The sequence below is a fragment of the Atractosteus spatula genome, chromosome 23 (genome assembly GCF_055471065.1).
Source record: "Atractosteus spatula isolate fAtrSpa1 chromosome 23, fAtrSpa1.hap1, whole genome shotgun sequence".
In the NCBI taxonomy this organism is placed as follows: Eukaryota; Metazoa; Chordata; class Actinopteri; order Semionotiformes; family Lepisosteidae; genus Atractosteus; species Atractosteus spatula.
In genome coordinates, this window is record NC_142728.1 from 2,312,537 (window position 1) to 2,336,648 (window position 24,112).

The window sequence follows — 24,112 nt, forward strand, 5'->3', positions numbered from 1 at the left end:
TTGGAGTTTTTAGCACACAGATCACATTCAATTTCAGCCAGGCATTATTATTTTAAATTTGACTCTTACAGCCTTTAGTGCTTCCAGCTGACTAAAAGAGCAGTTAAAGGTGTTATCCTAAGACTTTAGCATACCATAATCCATATAGTCTTCTATAGAGTGCTTCTCTTTTCAGTCAGAAAAAGAACTTTAAGCTCTGAGGATTTGATCAAAGAAAAGGGATTATTGTCCCTCGTGATTTCCTTTGGAACTTTGGGGCACAAATTACACATTTTCCACTAAATCTTTTGTGAATTAGGAGATAAAACAGCAGGTTTTAGGTGAATTGTCCTATTTTCACTTGTAGGTATCACTTCATTGCACATATTTTGACTAAAATTTGTTGTACCACTCTGTTGTTGTTGTCTACACAACTGTGGTTAAAGTTGGTTTATATACGATCTCTTCGTATGCGATTAATATTAATATAACTGTAAAGCATTTGGACATTTAGAGCTCTTTTTTTTAGAAACATACATCTACAGTCTTATTGACAGTTAAGCCTTCTTCCAGAGCTTCTGTCAGCTGCAGTTTGTTGTTTTCCTTCTGATAAGGGGTGATGAGTTTACTTGCTCCTGGATGTTAATTAGTTAATTAAAAAGTAAAAATGTTGTAAGTGTTGCAGGAGCGAGAGAAATTGTTGCTACAGTACCAAGAGCTCAGGGTAACTCGAGATCTGTTGTATAACTAGGAATGTGGCTTTAGCACAAAGGAACTCAGGGGCTTGGAACAAATCAGATGCTACCTATGGCCAGGGATAAATCAAAACTCCAAGCCACCTGCCAGCTGTTAAATGTCTACTTAGTATTTGATGGTGGCTTTCTGTTTGTTAAAGGGACCCCTTCTGCTGTTCAAGGGAAATGAAGTAATAGATTTCTAATTGATGACTGGTAGGTGGTCTGGCGTTTGGGTTGGCATGTGTTCTCAATGCATTATCAGTGATTTCACAGATTCTAACTGTCGCTAATCCAGAGCTACCTTAATGGTCATTTTGGCCTACAGTAGGATTAACATAATCACAGCTGGAGAAACTACCTTATAAAAACCTGGATTCAAGTTCCGGAAGCATAAGACATTAGCTCTGGCCAGGGATGGGTGCCCACTGCCCAGAGGTATACTTCCTGAATTATCAGGTGCATTTCCAGGTTCTTATCAGCAGTGGGCAGTTACAATGAGAAGTAAATTGACACAGTCCGTTTCTTTACCTTTCACCAGGTATTCCATGACACGGCAGGAAACAGAGAGCTTGTGCTGTGATTGAAGAGCAGTGGAACCAGGGCAAGATGGGGTGGGGTTTGTGTGTGTGTGTGGAGGGGGGGGGGTCTTGTTATAATAGGACGGTGAGGTGGCAGTGGCTGTCATCTGCAAGACAGACCACCCTTGGGCTGGCGCTCGCCGCCCCTGCTAATGAGCCCAGGCTGCATCCTGGGGTGAAAGGTCGAAACAATTATCAAACATTCCCTTATTAAAAAAAAGACACATCGACTTCGCATGCAGCCACAGTGGGAAGACGGGAGAACGCGGGGCGAGAAATGGGAGAGGAAATAAGAAGAAAATCTCGGTTGCCACAGCTTTCGTGAGGAGTTTTGAACAGCCCCTGCAGAGGGAGGGGGGGGTGGGGAAGGGAGATAGTATCAACAATTATCCAATGCTGATTCATTAGAATGAGGTATTATTCCATGATTTGGAGCTGGATATGATAGTAAGCCGGAGTGACAAGAAGCACTTGAATCACATTATGGATTAATAAGCAGCTGGGGCACTCTGGGGGCTACATGCTGCGATGACATGCTTGTCGCTTACTGAGCTCCATCGCGCCGCACAAGCCGCCTTTTGAAGACAATCCCCATTAGCGCTATTGGTTCCTTAGTATGTAAATGAAGCATTTTGGTTTCCAGTTATTTCGAGAGACAGTAGGAAGAGAGACAGCCTCCGGGCTCTTTTGACATTGTCAAAAGAATACACTGCATGCATTTAAAAAAAAAAAAGAGATAGAATTCCCACCAATATACCGAGCTCGTGTTTCAGATTCTTTGTCACATTCTGCTTTATTGTGCGGGACACAAATCATTTTCCTCAGAAAGCTGCGAAAAACAATCTGATTTTTTTTTTTAAATCCACGTTTGCACCTCGTTTTGAAAAGAAAACTCGGCAGAGTGTTTGTTCCTGCGTACCGTCTTAAATTTTGAAGTGGACATCTTCATGATGGGAATATGCTTTCTTATTCTGTCTGCCCACGTATGAATATCTGCCCCCCTGTAAAAAGATGTGGTTTTGTTCACAAAGTATTAAACTTCGGTTTTCTTATCCATTCTACATTGATCATTGCCTTTAAAAAACTTAACTGAGACTTGAATCTTTAAAATTCTGCAGTCACTCACAAAGCTGAGACAACATCAAACTGCTACATTATTTCCTATGTAGTTGCCAAAGAATTTGTCAGGCGCAGGTCTTATTCTCATATTTCTCTGCTTAAAGCACTCTGACTTCAGCAGATCTCATTTAAAGCATTGCTACATGAAGCTTTCCCCTTTGTAGATTAAAGGGGATGATAGTCTTATGTCCTGTGATAGTTTTGGTAGATTAAGTTTAAGACATATTTCATCACCTAGGCTTTAAATTAATTAGGATTCTAGTTGAAGTAACACATTACAGGTGCTGATCAAAGTTCTGGTGGAAAATGTGATGAATATTTTCACTGGTTTGAGGTTAAAATCAAATTCTCAGAAAACCCATCTTCTGTTCAGGATTAATGTAGTAGTTCCTTGAATATAGACTGAAATCTTTTTGGGGATCTCCATTGCCTGTATAGTACAAAAAACACAGTGCTTTCTGTGTGAACATCTACACAGGAGAGTGAAAAAAAGAAAAAGAACATCTTTTAATGTAATGGGTTGCATGTAAAATACCTCAACTGAAAAGCCACATTGAGCCACCACCAAAATCCTGTGTCCTTTAAGAGAAATGGTATCATTAATACTGATTGACGTTCATTTGTAAGGCAGTGTTAGCAAATGAGAAGAGTATGATGTGTCAGTTATACTCCCTGTCCGGGGGAGATGTGATATTAAGAGCCGTATAACCCAGCAATTCACAACTGGCAGCCCGGTGGATCTCAGCAGGTGTGAGCCTGGTCAGTACCTGGATTGGAGACCTCCTGGGAAAAAGGTTGCTGCTGGAAGAGGTGTTAGTGGGGCCAGTAAGGGGTGCTCACCCTGCAGTCTGTGTTGGTCCTAGTGCTCCAGTATAGTGATGGGGACACACTATACTGTAAAAAAGGCGCTGTCCTTCAGCTGAGATGTAAAACCGAGGTCCTGACTCTCTGTGGCCATTAAAAATCCCAGGACATTTCAGTGTTACCCTGGCGTCCTGGCCCAATTTCCCATTGGCCTTTACTAATCATGGCCTCCTAATAATCCCCATCTCTGAACTGGCTTCATCACTCTGCCCTCCTCCCCACTGAGAGCTGGTGTGTGGTGAGCGTACTGGCACACTGACTCAGAAGAGAATCAGAACAACAGAATACAGAAGACACTTTACACAAAGGTCTTTGGTTTTCTAAAAGTGACTGTGACTCTTTTGATGTAGATTCAGTAGGATCATTCTAGAAGTGGCTGGGTGAATTAAATGCTTGCAAACAGATGACCTTGCAATTTTTGTAATGTTATGCAATGATCTATTAAGGAGGGGAGAATTTAGTGGTAATGGCCACTTCTGTTCTAGGGATACTGGACAGAGCCAGCAACCTCATCTGATGCCTAACACAAGGGTTTTAACAAATGCAACTGGACTTTCTTTACCAGAAAAACCATCTGATGTTTGAACTGAACATTTTTTACAACAATTATAAAGTATTCTTGTTGCTTTTCAAGTTGCTTTACATCTGCAGAGATGCCATAGGAATGATGAAGCCCACACAACAGCTTTGACATTGAAGGGAATTGCTCTCAAATTTTCTGACGCCTCCCATATTTTATTCAACAAAGCCTATTTAATATCCAACAAAGATGATGTGTTTCACTATTCCATATCTTAACTTTTCTTTTCCAAAGCCTCCAGATCCATTCGAGGTATGTTTATATCTGTCTGCTATTAAATATTTGATGTTCAAAGCTAAACTAGCCGTGCTCTTTCGGCTCTCCTTTAGATAAAAAACAACAACAGGATGTTCACTGAAGTCAGTGCTTTGGCCTGCTTTTTTCAATTCCTGAAGTGCTTCTCATTAGCAAGTGGTGAAAATCGGTTCCCTAATAACACTGGTTACCAAGGCTCATCTATTTTCTTCTCCCTGCAGATGGCTGCCCTTCAAAGCCCTTTCTACGGTGACAAAATGAACTTGTTGTCTCTGTGCCAAAAAATTGAGCAGTGCGATTACCCTCCACTCCCACCCGAGCACTACTCTGATAAGGTAAGTGCCGCACGCAGGTGGGAAGAAGTTAACTGAGCGGATCAAGCTTTCTAGGCCAGTGGTTCAGGAAAGATGGCGTTACAGGGGTGTTGCTAGGGAGCCCTGCACCACGCCAGGTGTATGTCACAAGCACGGTTCTGAATTTCGTTCCACTTCAGTGGAGCAAGAGATGGCCCAAGTCTTTCAAATCTTTCCAGAGTCTCACAGATGCGAATAACACCGTCTTTGCCCCCAGTAATGTGTGAAAAAACCTCTGGTGTTGTTCAGCACCATCACTGCAGTCTCCCGACCTGCCCTCAGCTGTCAGCTGGATGTGCACAATAATGTACTCTCACCGAAGTCTGGTAATCAGAACACCTTACACCCTCAAGGTCAGCAAAGAGGTTCAATGGGGATACTTGCCACCTGGAAATCAATTGTATTTATCTTTGGCTGTCTGCATAAAACCATAATCCTGAGGTACTGCAAAAGCATATGTTTACCCTCTAGAGCTAGTTTTAAAGCCGACTTTTTCTTCAGTGTGTATGATGGGAAAAAGAAGGAGTTAGTATGCTCAGATGGAGGGTTGGGTCTAGCACTGCTGGAGAGAAAGAAAGTCGCATTTATTCATGACCATAGCTAGGGGATAAATCATAACAACATGAAACACTGTAGCATTTTACCTTTAAGGAGCGTGGTGGAATGTTTAATTTTTTTTTAATGTCTTGGTGCCATCCAGCCCAACTTACCTGTTTACATAAGCTGCATAATGTTGTAGTGCATGGTTCTGCATTATTAAAAATTGATCTTGCCCTCTATATAAAAACAAAGCTAAAACAAAGAAGACAGCAATCTAGTGATGGGCTATATACTGCATAATGATCTTTAGTCTCTGAATTATATGTTGAAAAGCAGGTCTGTATTTGGAGATGATTCATGTTACTTGAAATAAAACAGGAGATTAGCCGTCTAAAAAAAGCAGAAGGGGTAGGTGTGCAGGCGTCGTACTTTGAGGCCGTGTCTGCTATGTAGAAAATACTGCAGGCCTCCCTGAACTCTCTAGGGACAGCTGTGTGGCCATCCCTGCAGTGGAATATGGAGTGTGCATGTATCTGAGGATTGCCCTTGGGGCCAGTGGCTGGATTTGGGTCAGGTTCAAAATGATAGATGTGCAAACAGAGCAAACCTGTTTATTTGATTGCAGGGGTCAGGGGATGAATACGATGCACCATTGTGAATCATATTAATAAGCAAATTGACTTGCTGGTTATTGCAAGAACACAGGGACTAATGACTGTTTTTATTAAGGATCAACTGTGAAAAATTAAAGGCATCGTATATTCTTACTTTTTTATCTGAATTCCCAAGGGTACTGCAGACTAATATGAAAAATAATGTATCCATAAAATGATTTGAATGAATTCACACCGATGTCTGACTACACCTGCAATATAAACCTGTTTGCTTCCAGCAGATAAAAGAAAAAATGTGTGATGATTATTGTTCAGGCCTAGTGTTGATGAAAAGCAAAGGTCCAGGGATATCACATTACGTAATTACAAAAACATAGTATCTTCTGAAACAAATCAAGAGGATGTCTCTTTGCTTTTGTAGCAGGGATCTGCACACATAATAAAGCCAACTGCGTAGCTGTTAAAACAACAGAATCCTCAGAAAATGGGTTAGCAAAGTGTTGGGTGATGAATAATTGAAGAATTAAGAACAAAGTGAAACACATATTCAAAAACCTTAGTATTATATAACATAGAGATATGTTATATAATAAAATATTTGGAGAAAAATGTATATCTCTATATTTGGAAGACTGGTCTAGCTTTTCCACAGCTAAGCTTTAAATAAATCGCCTTGTCCTGGGGAAAAGTGCTCCAGCCTCAGATCTAACATGGTTCACTGCGGATCTCAGAACGCTTACCGGTGTGTTTGCCTTAATTGGCTTAGCGGGAAAGCATATGTTCTGGTTTGTCATGGAAGATTAATCAATTTGAGATCATCTGTCGGCACGGAGTCAGAACACAAGCCGGAAAAAAGTGAGTTTTGGTTCAAATTTGATCAGCAGCGTGAAAAACATGAGGTCAGAAGGACTAGAATCAGTTGTTCAAGAAACCTGATCTTAGGTTATGTGCAGTGAAGTCAGTGAGAGAAGTTGGACTTAAATAAGATGAGTCTATACATTGTAATCTTTTGAACTGATAGCATTACCTGTACAATGCTTGTACTGCTGACTTATTCACATACTTGGATATACAACATTGACAATAAGGCCATTACTGATATTTTCTCAAGTTGTGTGTACTCCTATTTGTGTACTACATAAGCATCTTTAAGTAATATTTACAAATGCATTTTCAGTGATACTGTTTATTAATGGTATCCCACCCAATAGGGGATCCAGACACTCTCTAATCAGCTTACTTCTACAGAAACCAGAATGTGCTCACTGGTCCAGTGAGCTGTTGGTATGGACTTTGACTTCTCCTTTTACTAATAAACTTAGACTGTTCGCTGGAGGTGAATTAATTGGCCTGGTATTCTGTGAGATAGCTGGATTCAGATTTTGGCTGGGTCATGGCTAGAATAAGTAAGCATGACTTATAAGAAATTTGTGACCCAGGAAACTGGGAAGAATGTAGCCAAACTTGGCAAAAGTCAGGTGCTTCTTGTGCTTCATGAGATTTAGATCTGAATGGAAGAGGTTAGAAAGTCAATAGCAAGAAGCACAGATAAGAATGAGCTACCTGGCAGGGCTTGTTGGCATAATTTGCTCCTCCCTGCGTGAAGACTGCATGAAAACAAGTTAATTAATGAAATTGACTTTAGACAAATCTGAGTTACACAAACACTGGTCAGAATATTCATTGTGGGCTTCCTGAGGAGATAAAATAAGCTTTTGATGGGCAGGTCTAATTAGATTGGATTGAGGGGGGAAAAAAATGGTTTCCTGCAATTCATAAATCTTACACGTCTGTCAGAGCTGGCCTGGCTTTGAAAACGCAGCACAGTAATAAAAAAAAAAAACCCAAGCAGGGCAAGATGCCCTATTAATCACTCAAAAATCAGAAATACACAATTAATAACTGAATCTCCCCGTCTTCGGAAGAGCGCTGAGCCTGTCTGTGTGTTGAAGGCAAACAGCAGCCCTCCTCACTGCAAGATTCCCTCCTGGCAGTGATTGAGAGTCAGTGTAGTGATACTGCTGAGAGTGTGAAAGGAACGACGCAGGCTCCAGATCATCAGCTCCCAGAGAGCAGGATACCAGATGGTATTAGACTCCAAACAGGCAGGCTGACAGGGCTTGAAACGAGGCCAGACAAAGGCTTGTATATCTTTTTACTCTGTTATCTGGTACACAAGCCTGCAGCTCCCCACCACCCTCCCTCCCACCAAACCCTGTGTTTTTACTGAGGCAAGTGACAGCAGTATGTTAGAAGCACAGCTTTTAAAGGTCAGATTTCACATATCCTCATCCGTAGTATTTTATTTCAAATAATCGTAAATGACGGAGGCAGAACTATTTTTAAAATATATATATATATTCTTAAATGGATTAATTTGAATTCTAGAGTTTTTTTTTTCCCCCTCAGTAGCGCATTCTGGTGAATACCGCCGGCCTGCAATGCAAGTTGGTTAAAAAAAAATAGAGTTGCAAAACAATTAGTACCTGGGACAACCGACAGCATCTCTGAAGGTAGAAAAGTGGGGAGAGGGAGGAGGTACTAGCAGTGACAGTAAAATGTACTAACTCAGCTAATGAAATGCAGATCAAATCATGAGCTTGGAGTCGTCCTTTTTCCAAACCACAAACTGCTGTTCAGCAAATGCTGACATGTCACTGTTTTTTTTTTTGCATTACTTTAAGGTGCAAAATGATCCCCAATGTCGTGGATATTATTGCTTATATGTTCCAGATGCTATTAGGGTTTGTTTTAAAAACAGTTTGGACTACAGACAAAATAGTGCGTTTCAGCATGCATGCTATAGATGAACAATTTGCTTAAAAAGCATATTGCAAGATTTTTTAAAAGATTAGGCACCCATAGCGTTCCACAATCCAAAGAAAAAGACGACACAGTTGGTTAAAGGACATCAGTTTTCATTTATAGGCTCCCCTGTGCTAGAATTGTGGATCCACATAAGAGACAGATTTGTTTCCAAGCATCCAACCACAGCAACATCAAAAAATCCATCGCTGCATTTTTTTTCTCTTCAGCACCGAAATAGGAGTCAAAGGTCATGGTTTGGATACGCTGTAAAAAGTTAAAGTTTCTGACCTTGGTTGTTTAAAGGGGAATTGCAATACTATTCTTATATTTCGGGGTTAAAAAGAATTGGCATTGATGAATGTATTTCACACCAAAGTAAAAGTAAAACGTACACAGTAACATGTAAAATAAATATACAAGATAGACTACATTTCCAGGTTGCTCTGCACCAAAATGGCCTTCATTGTCTGCATTTTAGAACGAGGCAGCAAAACTTCTGATGACGTGAAGCAGCCCTGTGACATTGTTAACAAGCAGGCTTGTGAATACATCTCTTTTAATCCAATAGAAATATTGCTCTTAACTCTGAATGCAGATCACGTTGGAACATTTCTACAGTGAACCGTCTGCTATCCAACCTGTACTTATTCACTCGTACTTCACATTACATTAGTCATTACGGTGACTAGCGAGCAGGAAGGGCTGGTTTACTGTAAGTCACAACTCTCATGAACTCTCACTCTCACCTGTGGCAAGACCGGTGGCTTGCAACAACAATAGCGACCATGCAGTGCTTTCACAAAGGTCCTGATTTTACATTGAACTCATCTGTTCCATCACTGAATTTATGTCGTTACCCAGATTTAATAACCAGTCTGAGAAACTGGGACTGCAGTTCTCCTTTAAGGAACTGCAAACACTGAAATCTGACAAATAAAGTGAAGATCAAACTCTATAGATTTTTTTTTTGTATGATCGGTCTCCGCAAACAGGGAACCTACTGGGAACAGGGAACCAACAAAGCAAACTGAGGGCTCAGACATAGGAGATGAGATATATGGCAATTCTTTACATGCAGACTGTGAGCGATTTGAACTGGGTGTGTAAGCCATCTGAAACTTTGGGCTCCTAGTGAATTCTCTTTTAATAGTCATTATGACTACACATCTGTTACTGACTTTTCGTGACTCATTTTTAATATTTCTGTGTGTGTTCCAGGGGGTACAACCCCTAATAATGTGATTTTGAGAACAGAAATATGTTCGAGGAATGCAAAGGTTGCTGCATTGACGGTAGCGTTGAGGATGGCAGCGAGATGCTGGTGTGAGAACGTCTGGGTGATAGTGGTCTACAATAAAGGGCTGTATTCATATCATTGATAGTGATTGGTGGCCAGTGGGGTTGTGTCTTCTCCTAACTGTTTGTGAGCTCCAGTTGTAACAACTTCAGTAAAACAGGTAGACATTCATCTTTTCTTGCAGGTTTACCCCTCTTCCACTTCTGTCACAATGCCTGAAGGACTGTCTCTTTTTCTCTCTTCAGCTGCGGGAGCTGGTCAGCATGTGCATCAATCCAGACCCCGATCAAAGACCCGATATTTGCTTCGTCAACCAGATAGCGAGACAGATGCACCTCTGGACCTCCAGCACCTGAAATCCTTGTCGAGGCTGCTGGGCGATGAATCCAACACATTTTGGTCTTACTTGAATTTTTGGAAGATGTTTTTCTTCACGAAACTCAAGATGGTGTGACTGCAAGACCTTCATTTTTGTTTGAAAACCACCTCTTTTATGAAGACCTTTATGCTTTAGTAGTGCAGAGTGGTTGAAAACAAAATTGCGCAGTGATATGGTGTTAAGGAGAAAATTATGTATCCACAGTGTCCTGCAGACAAAGCCTCTGTTCTTATTGATTTTGTCATACAGTGCTCTTTATCTTAAGAAAAAAATAACTAACCTATTCGTAAGAATGCCTGAGTATTCAGTCTAACATAATGCCATGTAAACTTGCCATATTTAATCCATTCAAGGTCATCACTGGCGATACTCATTATTTTTTGCATTGTAACTCATTTCAGTTTTACCTTACTTTTTTAAAGCTGTACATTTAAAAAGTTACATAAGACGGTCTGAACTGACCTATACTTCTCTTGCTCAGCCTTTTGCTTCATTTTTCTATTTCGTTTGCTAAAAGCTTCAGAGTTTACCGATTCAATATTGTGATATGAAGTTTTTGTTTAGAAAGCAGCTGTGATGGGGTTTGCTGTTCAGTTTTCTTTTAAAAAAACAAACTTGTACCGATAAATGACGCAGGAATTGGTGAGTACTGATAGCAAGTGTCCTATCTCTTTGGAATGAGGATGTAGAAAGTCCCGTTCAGGAAGTATTTTTTTTGTTGTTGTAACTGTGAAAAATGATCTGTAATGTGAATGAAAAAACACATTGAAACCAAGACCGTTATGTGTCAAGATAAAATGTATACAGTATTGAATGGAAACTTGCATCGTGCTTGAGATTAATATATGCATTTCTGTGCAAAGATATTGCCCTGTGTATGAGCAGATTATGTGAAGAAGAATTTTAAGTGGAGACGGTATAACTCCTTTCCACTGAGAGTGCTAGCATCTGCACATTCTCAGATTCTTTTTTTTATAGAATTGTCTCTTAAGTGTTAACCTTAACAGATGCTGCTTTTGCAGTGCTTCACAGATGATGACAAGACGTATGCTTTTTTTCCTCCTTAAATGTTATATATTGTCTGTTATTTAGTATTGTGCCAGCCTTAGCTGCCATGATTTCAGGAAATATATTTTAAATACAAAGAAACTAATGGGAGTAAAACATTTATGGGACAGGTTTAATAAAGCTATGGGTACAAATAATGTTTTAGAGCAGATTGCTTATAAAATATTTTACATGTTTCTTTTAAGAAAGGACACTAGTATTGCAATAGAGATACCGCAACATTTAATTATTAATTTCACTATGTGCTTAAAGAGACAAAATTCGCCCTAATTAGTTTGACTGGCTTTCAATAGAAATACCTTGACTGAAAACATTTGTAGACAAGAGTAAATTCTGTGTAATGAACTTGTATTAATCTAGACATATTGATTTGACTCTTTCTGCAAAAACAACAATATTTTAAATCAGTTTTTCTTTGGGCAATTTGGCATTTGTATCACTGTGATTTTAATTTAGTGGAATCACGTTGAAGTGTTTCCCATTTGTATTTTGTTGGTGAAAAAAATCACTACATTATCAGATGGTATTTCTTATTCAAGATGTACTTGGGGAATTTCTAACACTTGATACAATTTTGCTGTTACTATGACAAGTTATGCTTAATTTATGTTGGAAATAAACATCTCTCTTTCTCTCAGATTTGCCTGTGCATTGTAAATTCAGAAAATAAGGTAACATTGAGCTGGTACAAGAATTTAATTTCACTGATGGGATTCCAAGGCCTTTTAAGCAGTGAATTAGTGGCATACCATTAGTTTTTTTTCAGATTCTCGTTTATCTCAAAGAAAATAACTCCCTTGATTTGTTTCTTTCTTACGGGGATCGACATTAATTGGCTGCCTTTCCTGTTGTTCAGAGGTGCCGATAATCTTTCGAGACAAATTTGGAGAATGTATAGTGTTAGTGAGCCCTTTGGGAAAAGGTCATGATACACGGTTCTTCCCACATGTGTTTCAATTCCAGAAATTCCTCCTAATCAAAAAGATCGATTGATATAAAACACTTAACTGTATGTTTTAACAAAGTTCATTGCTTGCAATTTATTGCAGAATAGCACCTGAATTGTAAGACAGAGTAGAGTAAAGGTTCCAACAATTCTGATTTTTGAACCCTTACTTCCAAATCTTTATCAGTAAAACTCCCATGGGTAATACACAAAATTTGAATCGCCTGGTTACCTTTGCCTGAGGTAAGATTACAATAACCAAATTATCCAAGCCTGAGTTTACTCTTGCCTTTTACTACAAATTATTTCTGTATGAAATAATTGCTGTTAGGCAAATTGCCTACTGTAAAATGAAGAGCGAGATTGTGCTGTGAGTCCATGAGGTTATTAATATTTATTATGCTCTTGTAACCAGTAGTCATCTGTTTTAGTTGAAGTTAGTGGGAAAATCTGTGAAGCTACTTATTTTCTCAGTTAAGAAAAACAATAACATACTTTGACATTGCTAGCAGTACTGCTACCAATAATTGCCAAATATAAACTCAGCCAAAGAGATAAAATGTTCCTAACATTATATACATACTGTATAGAGTATAGTGGTAAACATTACCTCTTCCTTTCAGCAAATACAGTATAGAATATTTAAAACTGTACAAGAGGATATTTGTACTGATACAGGGCTAATGAAAGGCATCGTTGTCAGAGCTTAGTAGGCAACTGCTGTTAAAAATTGAAAAGTTAACTTTGTGCAATTAACTTAACAATTAAAGGACTGATGTAGTAAAAAGGCGGAAACGTTTAACTGAAATTCTTCGTAAAACCTCCGTGAAGTTGCCCCCCGCAAATGATGATACCAACTGCTTTAGTGCTGCGTTTGTGCCGGTTTGTGCCCTTGAAAGTATCATTTGTGCTGCTTTCATTTCCAGGATATGCATTTTATACACGTATTTTCTGTGCGTTTGTGTGAACAGGACAATTATGTTAAATTACAGTAAGTATCATACCGTAATCACAAAGGTTTAGCCTTAATAAGCGAACATTAGAAAACAATTGCATGTTCTTAAAAAAGGCTTCAACTAGCACCTCTCAACACGTCATAGCTGTGTCAATATTGTTTTTTAATCTGAAGAAGTAGTTTCTTGTTTAGTCCATTTTATGCAAATCAAGGGGGCGTTTAAAGATTTGACAGGTCTTTCGAGCCACATACTTAAAAATGAGCAACTTTCTGTATTACAATAATATTGTGGTACTATTTCATGTAAAGCAACTTCGGGAATGTGAAAAAGAACCAGGAAATTGTTTTTTGAAGGGGCACTATGTACTAAGTTGACCTAGATAGTTCATAACACAACATTGGAAACTCTTATTGACTCACACATGCAGAACTCAGAGATATTTGAAAATATTTTTATTTTCACATAAAATAATTGAACATATATCTAGGGTTTTTTTTTAAAAAAAATCATTCATGTACTGTATTTGTATTAAAGTACTGATTAAGGTACCTTATTGAGACTTTAATTGAACATTCACAATTTGTTTTCAATTCAGTTGAATTCAAAAATACTTTATTCATCCCCAGGGATGAATAACTATTCAGATCATGAAATTAGCGTCAGCCTTGCGCCAGAAACAGTGTTTCAGAATTCCTGTCTTTTAAGTTCGGATCAAATGGTAAGAATTATACTGTTAGTGTTTGACAGTCAATCTCACCTGTGATTACTGTACTGTATATCACTCATTGACGCTGGTTCCCCAACACTTTTCATTGTATAATCTGTGTAGTGTAAAACACAGTATTGAATTTCTCTCTTAGAGATGACAGTTTGAGTTAATATAAAGCTTATCACAATTTCTTTCCATGCACTAGTTCACATTCTGTTTACATGTATGTTTTTTTTATTTTTGTATATTTGATCTGAAGGATTAAACTTCTACGTGTAGCCTTGTGAAACGCTCATAGACGTACAGTACAGTATATCATGTCGTGACACCCATTGCTATAAAGGAACTAAAGGGATGCTTTGCTTTTTTCATTCATTTAGATTAATTTATTCGTTCATGTCGTTTTTTTTAACTTTTCTTTAGAATTATTTCCAGACATTTAAAAAATAATAAAAAAAAACATTTTAACCTATCAGACATCACGTCTGACACATGACATACAGGCTCCAACTCTACTGCATTTTTTTGCTACTCTATTTTTACCTGTCATTCGAAAAAGATAAACAACTCATGTTCAGTCGCAAAAAAAAGGCTATAAAAGCGCATTACAAAGGCATCTCAGCTTTAATGCTTGAAAACCGAGCAAACGGGGAACCGCCTCGTCTCTGAACCGTGACTTGGCTTTAGTCTGGATAACAGATGTACACGCCTGGTGTTTTGCGTGGCCGGCCTGGTGGCTCCGCGGGCTGAACCATCGGACACTTCTAAAGCTCAGAAAAGCACATCGACTCCCCGTGAGTGCCGTGAATCGAAGACGAGCCCCGAGCCTCCCCGTCAGTCTGAGATCTAAGCCCCGGGTGAAGCTCTCACGCTGTCGGGGTGAGTTTGTGGAAGGGGCTGTTCTCTACCACGCCGGCCGTTTTGGGGGGCTCCATTTTCGGGGCTCTCCAAAACTGGGGAAAATGGGGGGTTTAAGACCTTAATTAATGAATAGTTCTTCATTCAATTCTAAAAAGCAGCCCCTTATACCACTGAGACACCTGCAGGACAGGTGTGGCACTAGCAGTGAGAGAGAGGTGCAGTCCTAACTAGGAACGACAGGAGTCTCTCTCCAGCACATTTCTCTTGATACGATCAACCGGCCGCAAGTTAACGAGTCTGGCGAGCAGTCTCGCAGGGGAATGTCACTGTATTAGGAGTCTGAAACTCCTTAGCCGTTATATACTTTATGCATGATTTGGTGAGTTACAGTTTCTATTTCTCTTCAGTGTGGTCAGTGTTGAGCCCTTGTAACAGAATCCACAGCTGTCATTCAGGAGCCGAGCCCGCCTCCAGAGTGCCCTTCCTCAGCGGACACGCCCCGTCCACCTGTTCCACAGGTGCGCCCAGCAAGATGGCGGCGGGGCGAGTTTCTGCGGCGTGAGGTGCGTTTGCGTTTTATTTCTATTTTTCTTATTTTAAGTGCAAAAATCAAATCTTACTTTGAGGAAAGCTAGACAGGAATGCATTGATGTTGCTAATCTTGTTGTTTTCATCTGTTTCGGTTTAATTTGTGTTTTAGAACGCCGAAATTAGTGTCCTGTCCTTTTCGGCGTGCTCTCGAAGTTTTTAAAGTCCGCATTAGTTCAAGTTCAAGTTTATTGTCATTATTCTCATATACAGGTATATGGTATAACGAAATGCTATTTAGCTAGCTCTCAGACGATAAGTAGTTCTTATACTTATATCTTTGATTTCTTATACTTATATTTTTCATTAAAGTGTGTTTCTTAAAGATGTTGCATATCTAGGTTGGTTTTCTTCAACGAAAAAGGCTGTAGTTTGTCTTCAAACATTTGCTTTATAAAGTCAGTAGCTTTGTAATCTCTCGCCTTTCGGATTCGGGCTATACTAACGCTCTCCGCTCCGGAATTCTTAAATATTATAAAGATTAAATTGACTAATTCGTAATGTTTTTATTTCTCCAGGTGACAAAAGGATTCCAAGAACGGGCCTCCAGTTTTGAAAAGGTGTTTTTTTCCAGGGTAAGTTATATTCCTACTTTCCGCTATACTATTTATCTTTGTGTAAGTCGGTTAAGACAAACGTATTTTCCAACATTTTAACCCCAGAACGGGTTTATACTGACTATATAACTTCTTTTCGTCCCGTTTTGCTTTTGTTAAATAGAAAGTGGAAACTCTTAAGGCGCTGTTTTTTAAAGGTTCTTTTATTTATTTGTTGAATCTATTGGGTAAAAATGTGTAATACTAACAAATTGTAACAAGTTTTCAAAGCGGGAAGTTATTGTTATATAGAAAGTGGAAACTCTGAAGCGCTGGTTTTTAAAGGTTCTTTTATTGATAAAATCCATTGGGTAAAATGTGTAATACAAATTGTAACAAAGCGGGGAGTTAAAACGAATGGTATAGATGCTGTAAGTGGTACTTTCTAAGTTTATTTATTCATTTATAAGTAGAATTGAATTTCTATGTGGCTGAACGTATTTTCTAAATATTGGAGTAGTTTGACTGGGATGTATCTGATTTCTAATGGAATTACCTATTGCTTTCTTATTGAATTTGATCGTGTTTGTATATTTCTTTATTCAGGCAGCTTGTTTGAAAAGTTAATAGACTTCAGAACGTCAAGTGAATCGATTCTGCAAATCCGATCTCTTCTTAACATGATCCTTTTTCTTTTATTTTCAGTTCTGCGGCTCCTGATCCTCAGCGCTCCGACGATCTCCGGCAATTTATTCTTGACAATGTGTGCTTTTTCTTACATTTGATTTTTGTTACCAATGGCTTGATCTGTAATGTCCCGATTCAGTGCTGTATTTTATTCTTGACCTGCATGTTTTCTGTTGACTGCTGCTATTGTATGTGCTGTGAATTCTGCAATAAAAACTCTTGATTTCACTGTCTGCATTGTCGTGTATTTTCGAAGGTGCGAAGGGTTGTCTTGCAGTGTGCGTCACGCACCACTTTGACTTGGAAAAGTGCGAAGACTCCCGCCTTTTTAGATAGTCTCTGGGGGGGGGAAAGGGTCCCTAGGAGGGAGCGTGGGTACAGCCCCGGGGGGGAGGAGAACTGAGGATAGCTCTAGCCAAGCCCCCTCACTCCCAGCTAGAGGGGAAGGGAGGCTGGAGGCACCCCGGGCGGACTCAGCCTATCAGTCACAGCTTGCAACTGACAGCTTTCTAAGTCCACACCAGGAGACCCGCCTCTCACAGGCACCAAAGCCATCACCAGCCTGCCTTCCTCTCCTGCTGGGAGTGAGGGGGCTTGGCTAGAGCTGTGGTCAATCACCCGCCCCCCCCTCTCCTAAAAGCGGAGTGGGTGGGGCTTGGTTTGATTGACGGGCGGAGACCACGCCCTGAAAAGGCCCCGGTATAGGCTAAGTTTTTTGGCGGGAAAATCTGGCCACACTTAAAAAGGGGGTGGCCTCTGCAGTTTCCAAGTCACAATGCGATAGGGTGTCCCCTTGCGGCCGGGCACTCCAAGCAACAAACAGCCCATCGCATCGATTCTCAGAAACTGTTTGCAAAATCTCTCCGCCAAAAAACTCACCAACACCAGGGTTTTTCAGGACCAAGGGGGTACAGAACTCTGCACAAGAAATGAAGAACACAATCAAACTTCAATCGACAATTTATTGAGCGAAAACTGCATACAAGACAAAGCATTCCAGTACGACACATGCACAGTCCTCGAAGTGAAAGTAACATACATTTCAATTACAAAGTGTCAAAGCACGGCTACATGAACGCTAAATGTTGTTACAAGTCAACAGAGTACGAAAAGATCTGCATGCAACTACACGGCAAAACCAGAAACATACAGCACGTTACTGTTTCTCCAAGGCTTCTGTCGAGCAGCGATCAGCATGAAGACTGGAACTTCGGTGCATTTCCTGCAAAACAACAGAAATCAGTCTGAGCTGTGCTTTCTGTAACAGGATCTCAAAATGATCCCAGCCAGTTAGTTCGAGTATTTACCGACACGTTCAGATGAAACTGTTTAAAAAGATTTACTGTTGGAATAAAGCGATTAGTCTGGTGTAACAGAAAATGTTCCTGTTCAACCGGGTATTGAAGTAGATACATTTAAAGCTTAAATTCAAAGCGTGAACACCGAAGGCACAATACCGCTACAGTGTATCGATTAGATGGAAACGACCACATTCGAATGAGTTTTTTTTTTACGATTTTCATTCCATTAACGTACTTTTCCTGAAACACACTTCCTTCAAATCTTTCTGGGCTCCGTTGTTTTAATTATGAACCTGCTTTACGCGCATCAAAAAGCTGAAGTGATCGCAGTTTTAGCAGAAAATTGCTTTCTTTAAACAGCAGGCCTACAGTGTTGTCGGGTCAAAACCATTTCTGCCCTGGAGAAATCTAGTATCACCTAGTTTGAGTTTTCTTTTGACAAGGTGCATCGTGTTTTCCAACAACACTTTCCGGCAGGTACAGATATAATGTACCTCATGCGTGTAAAAGAATAAAAACGTTTATACTTACACGGTTAATTCCAGCAGCTGAGCCAAGCATGTCCTGCCCGAAGACACCAAACTGGAAACACAAGAAAACATGTATTTATACGACCATTTAAAGATAATTTAAACCAAGGTTTCTTAGTAGCAAACGGCGTTTTCACCAGGGCAGATAGCGCAGAATATATTTCAATAAAATACGTGTAAAGACATGAATAAAACGTTTAAACTTACGTTTAGACTCCCATTACTTAGTGTGAATCATGTCCTGCCCGAAAACACTCAACTGGAAACAAAAAAACAGCAGAATTTAGAATTTTAAGACCATTTAAACTAAAAAGTATTAGAAGCGGGGTTTTTTTTTACCGCACAACATACTCTGGAAAATCATGAACAAACTTTACAAATCTAGGTGTCGGTTTGGATAAATGCACACGCTTGATTTCGCGAACAAAGTTCACGAAGTGTTTGATAAAGAAACATACGGAAAGCGACGTTTTCATTCTGCCGATACAGCAGTGTCTTTACGGCCACAACAGAGCTTCTCTTCCATGGAAGAGGAAAACACACGCTGTCTGTGAAACACAGGTGGCTTGTTAAAATAAGAGAAGATTTGGAAAAGAAAAGACATTTAAAAAATGCCATTTAGCTCCCAACGAAGCTACGTGTTTTACCCCCTTTCTCCTGCAAGGTTTAGACTTCAAAATTACATTAGTTAAATTTTATTTACATTCAAATAAAGTAAAAATAATAAAATGCTAAAAGACGCGGAACAAACTCACCCAGCTCCCTTCTCTCCCGCTGAACCTGGCGGACAGGTGCGCGGGGCGTGGCCTGAGACTGATGTCACCCGAGTGGGCGTGGCTACAGACTGACGGCGCACGTAGCTTTTTTCTTGGCTCCGCCTGAAAACTTGCGGAAGAAATCCAGCACGTTTTCAGAAGCCCCCATGAGTTACAAGTTTCAAAATATTTCCATGGCCATCTGAGTAATCATAGTATATTTAATGCTTATTAGCATCTGAGATCCACGGGAATGTGAATTAAACAATTTAGAAATATGTAGGCGAGCTGTGGAGTTTAAAGATCTTTGCAGGACATTTACAGTTCTACAACCTGACTTGTCTTAATGCTGCACCAAGTCAGATTTTTCATCTGTAAAATGGTTAATATACACTCAATTTACTACCTATGTACTTCTTATTAGTCATGCAGTTGATGTGTTCATTTAGGAAGTTACAAGAACATGAGAAAGTTCAAATGAGAGGACAGTATTCAACCCATGTCGCCCTTTTGGTTACTGGTACCCGTTTGATTCGATTATCTCATCCAGCCATTGCTCGAAAGAACACAGGCTGTTGGTTTCAACATAATGGCTGGATCGCCTGTGCCATTCTTCCACAACTCTTGGTGTAAAGAACTCTTAAATACACTTCCCCATGGCACCCTTTCACATTTCCCTTAGTTCATGTCTAAGTAGTTCACACTGTATAACTGCAACTTATTTGCACCCTGCTAGTTTACTGAAATGCCTCCTTACCAAACCACCAGGCCAATTCTCACTGAAAATGGAAGGAGGTGCAAATCAATGCCTCTATCTCCTGAGTTAAAAATTACAACACTCTTTAAATCATTATAATTTTTAAATACAGAGGACTATTAGCAATGCATGTTTTTAAAATGGGTCTGCAGTACTGTCTTTCTCCTTTGTGATACATCAACTGAGAACACCAGTCCAATCAAAGCAGGCACAGACAAGTGTTCTGATGTAGGAACAGAAATAATGTTAGGCACAAAGTGATTTAAGAGTTAAAATCACAAATCTGTATATGTATAAACATATACATATAAACCATAATCAAATCATTAGCTTTCTCTCTTAATCTATTCCTGAATTGGATTGAGGTATGCTGAAAGATTTAGAAAGAACACACTTCTAAATAATGTTCAAGGAAAGTTTAATAGAGCAATGTTGTAGTGTCCCTAGAAGTCTTCTGCAGGATACTTGCATTTTGGCTCAAGCCCAGACTGTGATGTTTCTTTGAGCCAAGATGGTCTCTGAGCAGGCAGGGATTTGGAAGCAGGTGTGTGTTATTGAGACAGACAAACCTGGGTATTCCATGTGGGAATTTTAGGGGTTTTGGGATTGGTTCCCATGGAATTAGCCAAGCCCCTGTAATTAATGGAGGCTTATAAAAGTGAAGCCAGGAAGGAAAAGATTTAGATTGTACTTTGAGTTGGAGAGGAATAGGAGAATTATTTATGGAGAGCTGTGTTGTTAATGGTCCTGTGGTTCTATAATACTGAGAAGTGATTGGTGAGGAATGAGATGTCAATGGCTTGGATAATTCAACCAGAACACTTACTGAAGCCAGCTGATTATCCTTGGATTTCTTAACTTGTATTGTAGTTTCCTGGAACTACTTGGATTGTGAGACCGGAGGTGTACCTTAACATTTCAGGACCTCATTGACTCCTCTTCATGGTTGTGGACCACTGCAGTCATTTCACTACTGTACAAGACTACATTCTTTTTGTGTAGATGGTTCTTTTCATCCTGGAGTACTTTTCCATGTTGACAGGAATTGACTTCACCTGTCATGGAAATGCAGCACGACAAGGCGAGATGCAGGTACAGAAGTGAAGAATTAAATGAATTTTGGAAATGACAAGCCCAGGTTGTTAGTCTAGATTGAAATTTAGCCAGGACTCCATGGTTAACACCCCCTACACTCTTATCTTTACAGATCATTGTTTAAACATTTTCCAAATAATTGAACCCCTTATAGTAAGGGCTGAGATGGAAGAGCACCACCTACAGGTCTCTCACACCACTTGCAGTAAGTCTGGATATCCAGGTTCTGTACCAGTTCCGAGCAGAACCTGCTTAATATCTGGCTCAAGGTAGTAATACTGCTGCTTGTTTTTGTTTTTCCCAGATCTGCTTCCTGACTGAGGAGTTCACTTGGACAAAGCTCAAAACCAGAAACAAGCTCCATTGTCTGCTGGGGGCTGGAGATCCTGCATTTCCTATTGGTCAGTTGCTCATGTACTGAGGAGCTCCTCTATTGGTCAGTGAGAGGAGGTGTCTCTTCAATTCCTATTGGTCCCATGTAGGGAGCTGAGTGGCCAATCACAGCTGGTGCAGCGCTGGATGATCTTCATACACTGATCTATGAAGGAGGATATGTTTGAAGTTTCTGAAAGTATAGACTGGTAAAATTATAGAGATGCACTTGGTTTACATTGCCTTTTACATTGAAGGCAACCTTCAAACCTCTGAGTCATCCTTATGTCTTCAAAAATACTTTGCATTATAGTGATAAATTTAAAGCGGACCTTTTACTGTAACCGACAGCTGACGAAGGCTCCACAGCCGAAATGTTTATTCCCCTTTTCATCAGGGAATAAATCTCAACTTGCCCCCTTACAACAAGTGTTTGACGATAGAATCCACCTTTAAGTACTGTAACATTGTTGTGTATATGGGCAAATAGATGTATGGTGATTATTGCAACTGGTGTGGATGTTGGTTTTTGTGCAAACCTATTGTTTAGTGTTTTGTGGATATACAGATTACAATAATATTAAAACTACATCTGGCATGAAACTAAAGAATTTCCAGTAATAGTGTTAGTAGCTACATGCAATATGGTTAATAGAACATGCATGAAATACTAAACTAGTGAATGAAATACTGAAGACAAATTTGATCTACAATTTAAGAGGTTAGTGAAGTTATTCTACCTCATTAAACATGTTAAAGATTTTAATTAAGCTAAATATCATACATCTCATAAAGGTAAAATATATTCATATAAACACTGTTGGTTTGTCTATAAATAAAACAATAACCTTTTTATGAAAATTCCCCAAGTTCTCCTTAATGACTTTGGTTAAATTTGCACAGACCTTGGTCCTTATGTCTAATAAACCTTTATAGACCTCATCAGTCGTATTAAGGCTAATTTCAGTGCATGAAACTGAACTGTAGTAACAGCTGCTTGCCACTACTTTCATATGACTGGTTCCTCTTCAGAGAACTGGATGAAAATCAAACATTAGTTGAAATGCTTTAAATTGAAGGGGGGAAAAGAGGGACAGAAGAGGAAACTAAAAGGAAGCATAACTGAAAACAGGATGTGAAGCACCTTTTTTTTTTTACATAAAGTGATATCCCCAGGTAAGTTTTTGTTATCCCAGGAGAAACAACTGGACGAGACACTTAGATCCATTAGCTAGTAAAAACCAAATGAGTTAGATGGTCATTATGCTGTCCCACTTGTTTGTGACCATTCTTGCATGTTAAATATTTTACATTTAAAACAGAATACCGTACCTTTCACTAAAAAGAACCACAATCTAAACAAGTGCTAAAAACGTGCCTTGCAGCACTTGGGTCCTGGGTTCAATTCTGGACCTGGAGTGTTATCTGTGTAGAGCATGTATGTTCTCCTTGGGTATGTGTGGGTTCCATCCAGGTGCTCCCGTTTCCTCCCACAGGCCAGACACCGGCTTCTGTGGAAAACTGGCCCTGGTGTGAGTGTGTGTGTGTGTGCCCTGTGTTGGACTGGCGTCCCATCCAGGCTGTATCCTCCCTGGCACCCATGGCTTGTCAGGATAGGCTCTGGCTCCCCCGCAAACCCCAAAATGAAGGGGTTAGAAAAGGATGGATGGATTAGTGATGTTGATAAATAAAAGCGAAACTCTTGGGAAAAATACCACAGAACTACAGTCAGGGTATTTAGATGCTTTATATGTTGACATTCAACTGAAGAATTTGAGAAATTGTATACTGTGCTATATGATGCGTTAAGCTCACTCTATTCATGGTATACTGACTTTTCTATATCACATACAGTTATAACATTCAGCAGAGCATTTACTAATAAACCTCTGATAATTGCGAACTGAACGGCCATCCATACATACTTAGCAGGAAACGGAGCATCGCTACAGCATAACTGAAATATAGTAATACCATAAACTGTGAAATGTCAAGCAAATGTCAAATACGCTCTGCATTCCTCTGATATTGACCTTTTCGGCAATGTTCTCTACACTGCCATTCATTACCAGACTGGTAGAGCAATTCTATAGCCACTGCAGTCAGAATGAAAAATGAAATAATATACTGGCAGCATAATATTGCATTGCCAGTCGATTTGGATAAACTATGTTGACATTTGCCACTCAGGCTGACCTCTGACTTATCTACATTGAAGCTTTATCATTAGCTGTAGGTTTTGTATGAAAAACGGTCAATAATGCAGGCGAGGCAAGGAACAGACTTTAGGACTAAGCTGTTTGAAGACGGCTTTATGTTTCAGATAGAAAATTCCTAAATGTATTCCCATATTTTTGGTCATTATTGTAATTATGCCTACAGGTAAAGGTGTTGTTAATGTTAATATATTGTGCGATACACATAGGACAGAAAAGTTACATTTTAAAAGTAAATTGTGGTGCCATCCCATAACCATAAACCACACATTCGCCCATTATAGTAAAAGGATGACCACCGAATCCTGGTTTGAGATCGAACACAATCCATTTTCTAACCGCTCCTTCGAATTCGGGGTCATGGGGGAGCCAGAGCCCATCCCAGCAAGCAACGGGCACAAGGCAGGGTACACCCTGGACAGGACGCCAGTCCATGGCAGGGTGAGATGTAGTATCGCCATAACTGTAAATGTCTGACCAGATGTTGAATACTGTAGCCTTAACTTCAAACAAATACAATTTTGTACATACGAGAATAACATCTGAACAGACTTCTCATTTACAAAAATGACTGCCATCCTGGTGTATGCATGAATCTTATTTTGCTATAATGTAACTGCATTGTTAGTGCT

General features: G+C 39.6%; 1 protein-coding gene and 2 long non-coding RNA genes across 4 annotated transcripts in view; 2 read left to right on the forward strand and 1 right to left on the reverse strand.

The window, feature by feature from the left end:
• The window catches only part of LOC148816047 (serine/threonine-protein kinase Nek6-like), a 116,033-nt gene extending 104,225 nt beyond the window's left edge, over nucleotides 1–11,808 (forward strand). For both annotated transcript variants that reach the window (XM_088940609.1, XM_088940607.1), the window contains 2 exons: nucleotides 4,334–4,447; nucleotides 9,970–11,808. In XM_088940609.1, coding sequence (XP_088796735.1) covers nucleotides 4,334–4,447; nucleotides 9,970–10,080 — 225 coding nt within the window. In that variant the 3' untranslated portion in view covers nucleotides 10,081–11,808. The remainder of the gene's footprint in view (nucleotides 1–4,333; nucleotides 4,448–9,969) is intronic.
• Nucleotides 11,809–15,148: 3,340 nt separating this feature from the next.
• On the forward strand, nucleotides 15,149–16,684 carry LOC148816048 (uncharacterized). Its single transcript, XR_016094751.1, has 3 exons — nucleotides 15,149–15,206; nucleotides 15,750–15,806; nucleotides 16,473–16,684. It is a non-coding gene; the product is annotated as an uncharacterized LOC148816048 (long non-coding RNA).
• Nucleotides 16,685–17,407: 723 nt separating this feature from the next.
• Nucleotides 17,408–22,519, reverse strand: LOC148816049 (uncharacterized). The gene is made up of 4 exons (XR_016094754.1): nucleotides 19,041–22,519; nucleotides 18,493–18,544; nucleotides 18,287–18,337; nucleotides 17,408–17,676 (listed from the first exon to the last, which is right to left on the reverse strand). It is a non-coding gene; the product is annotated as an uncharacterized LOC148816049 (long non-coding RNA).
• Between the last annotated feature and the right edge of the window lie 1,593 nt (nucleotides 22,520–24,112).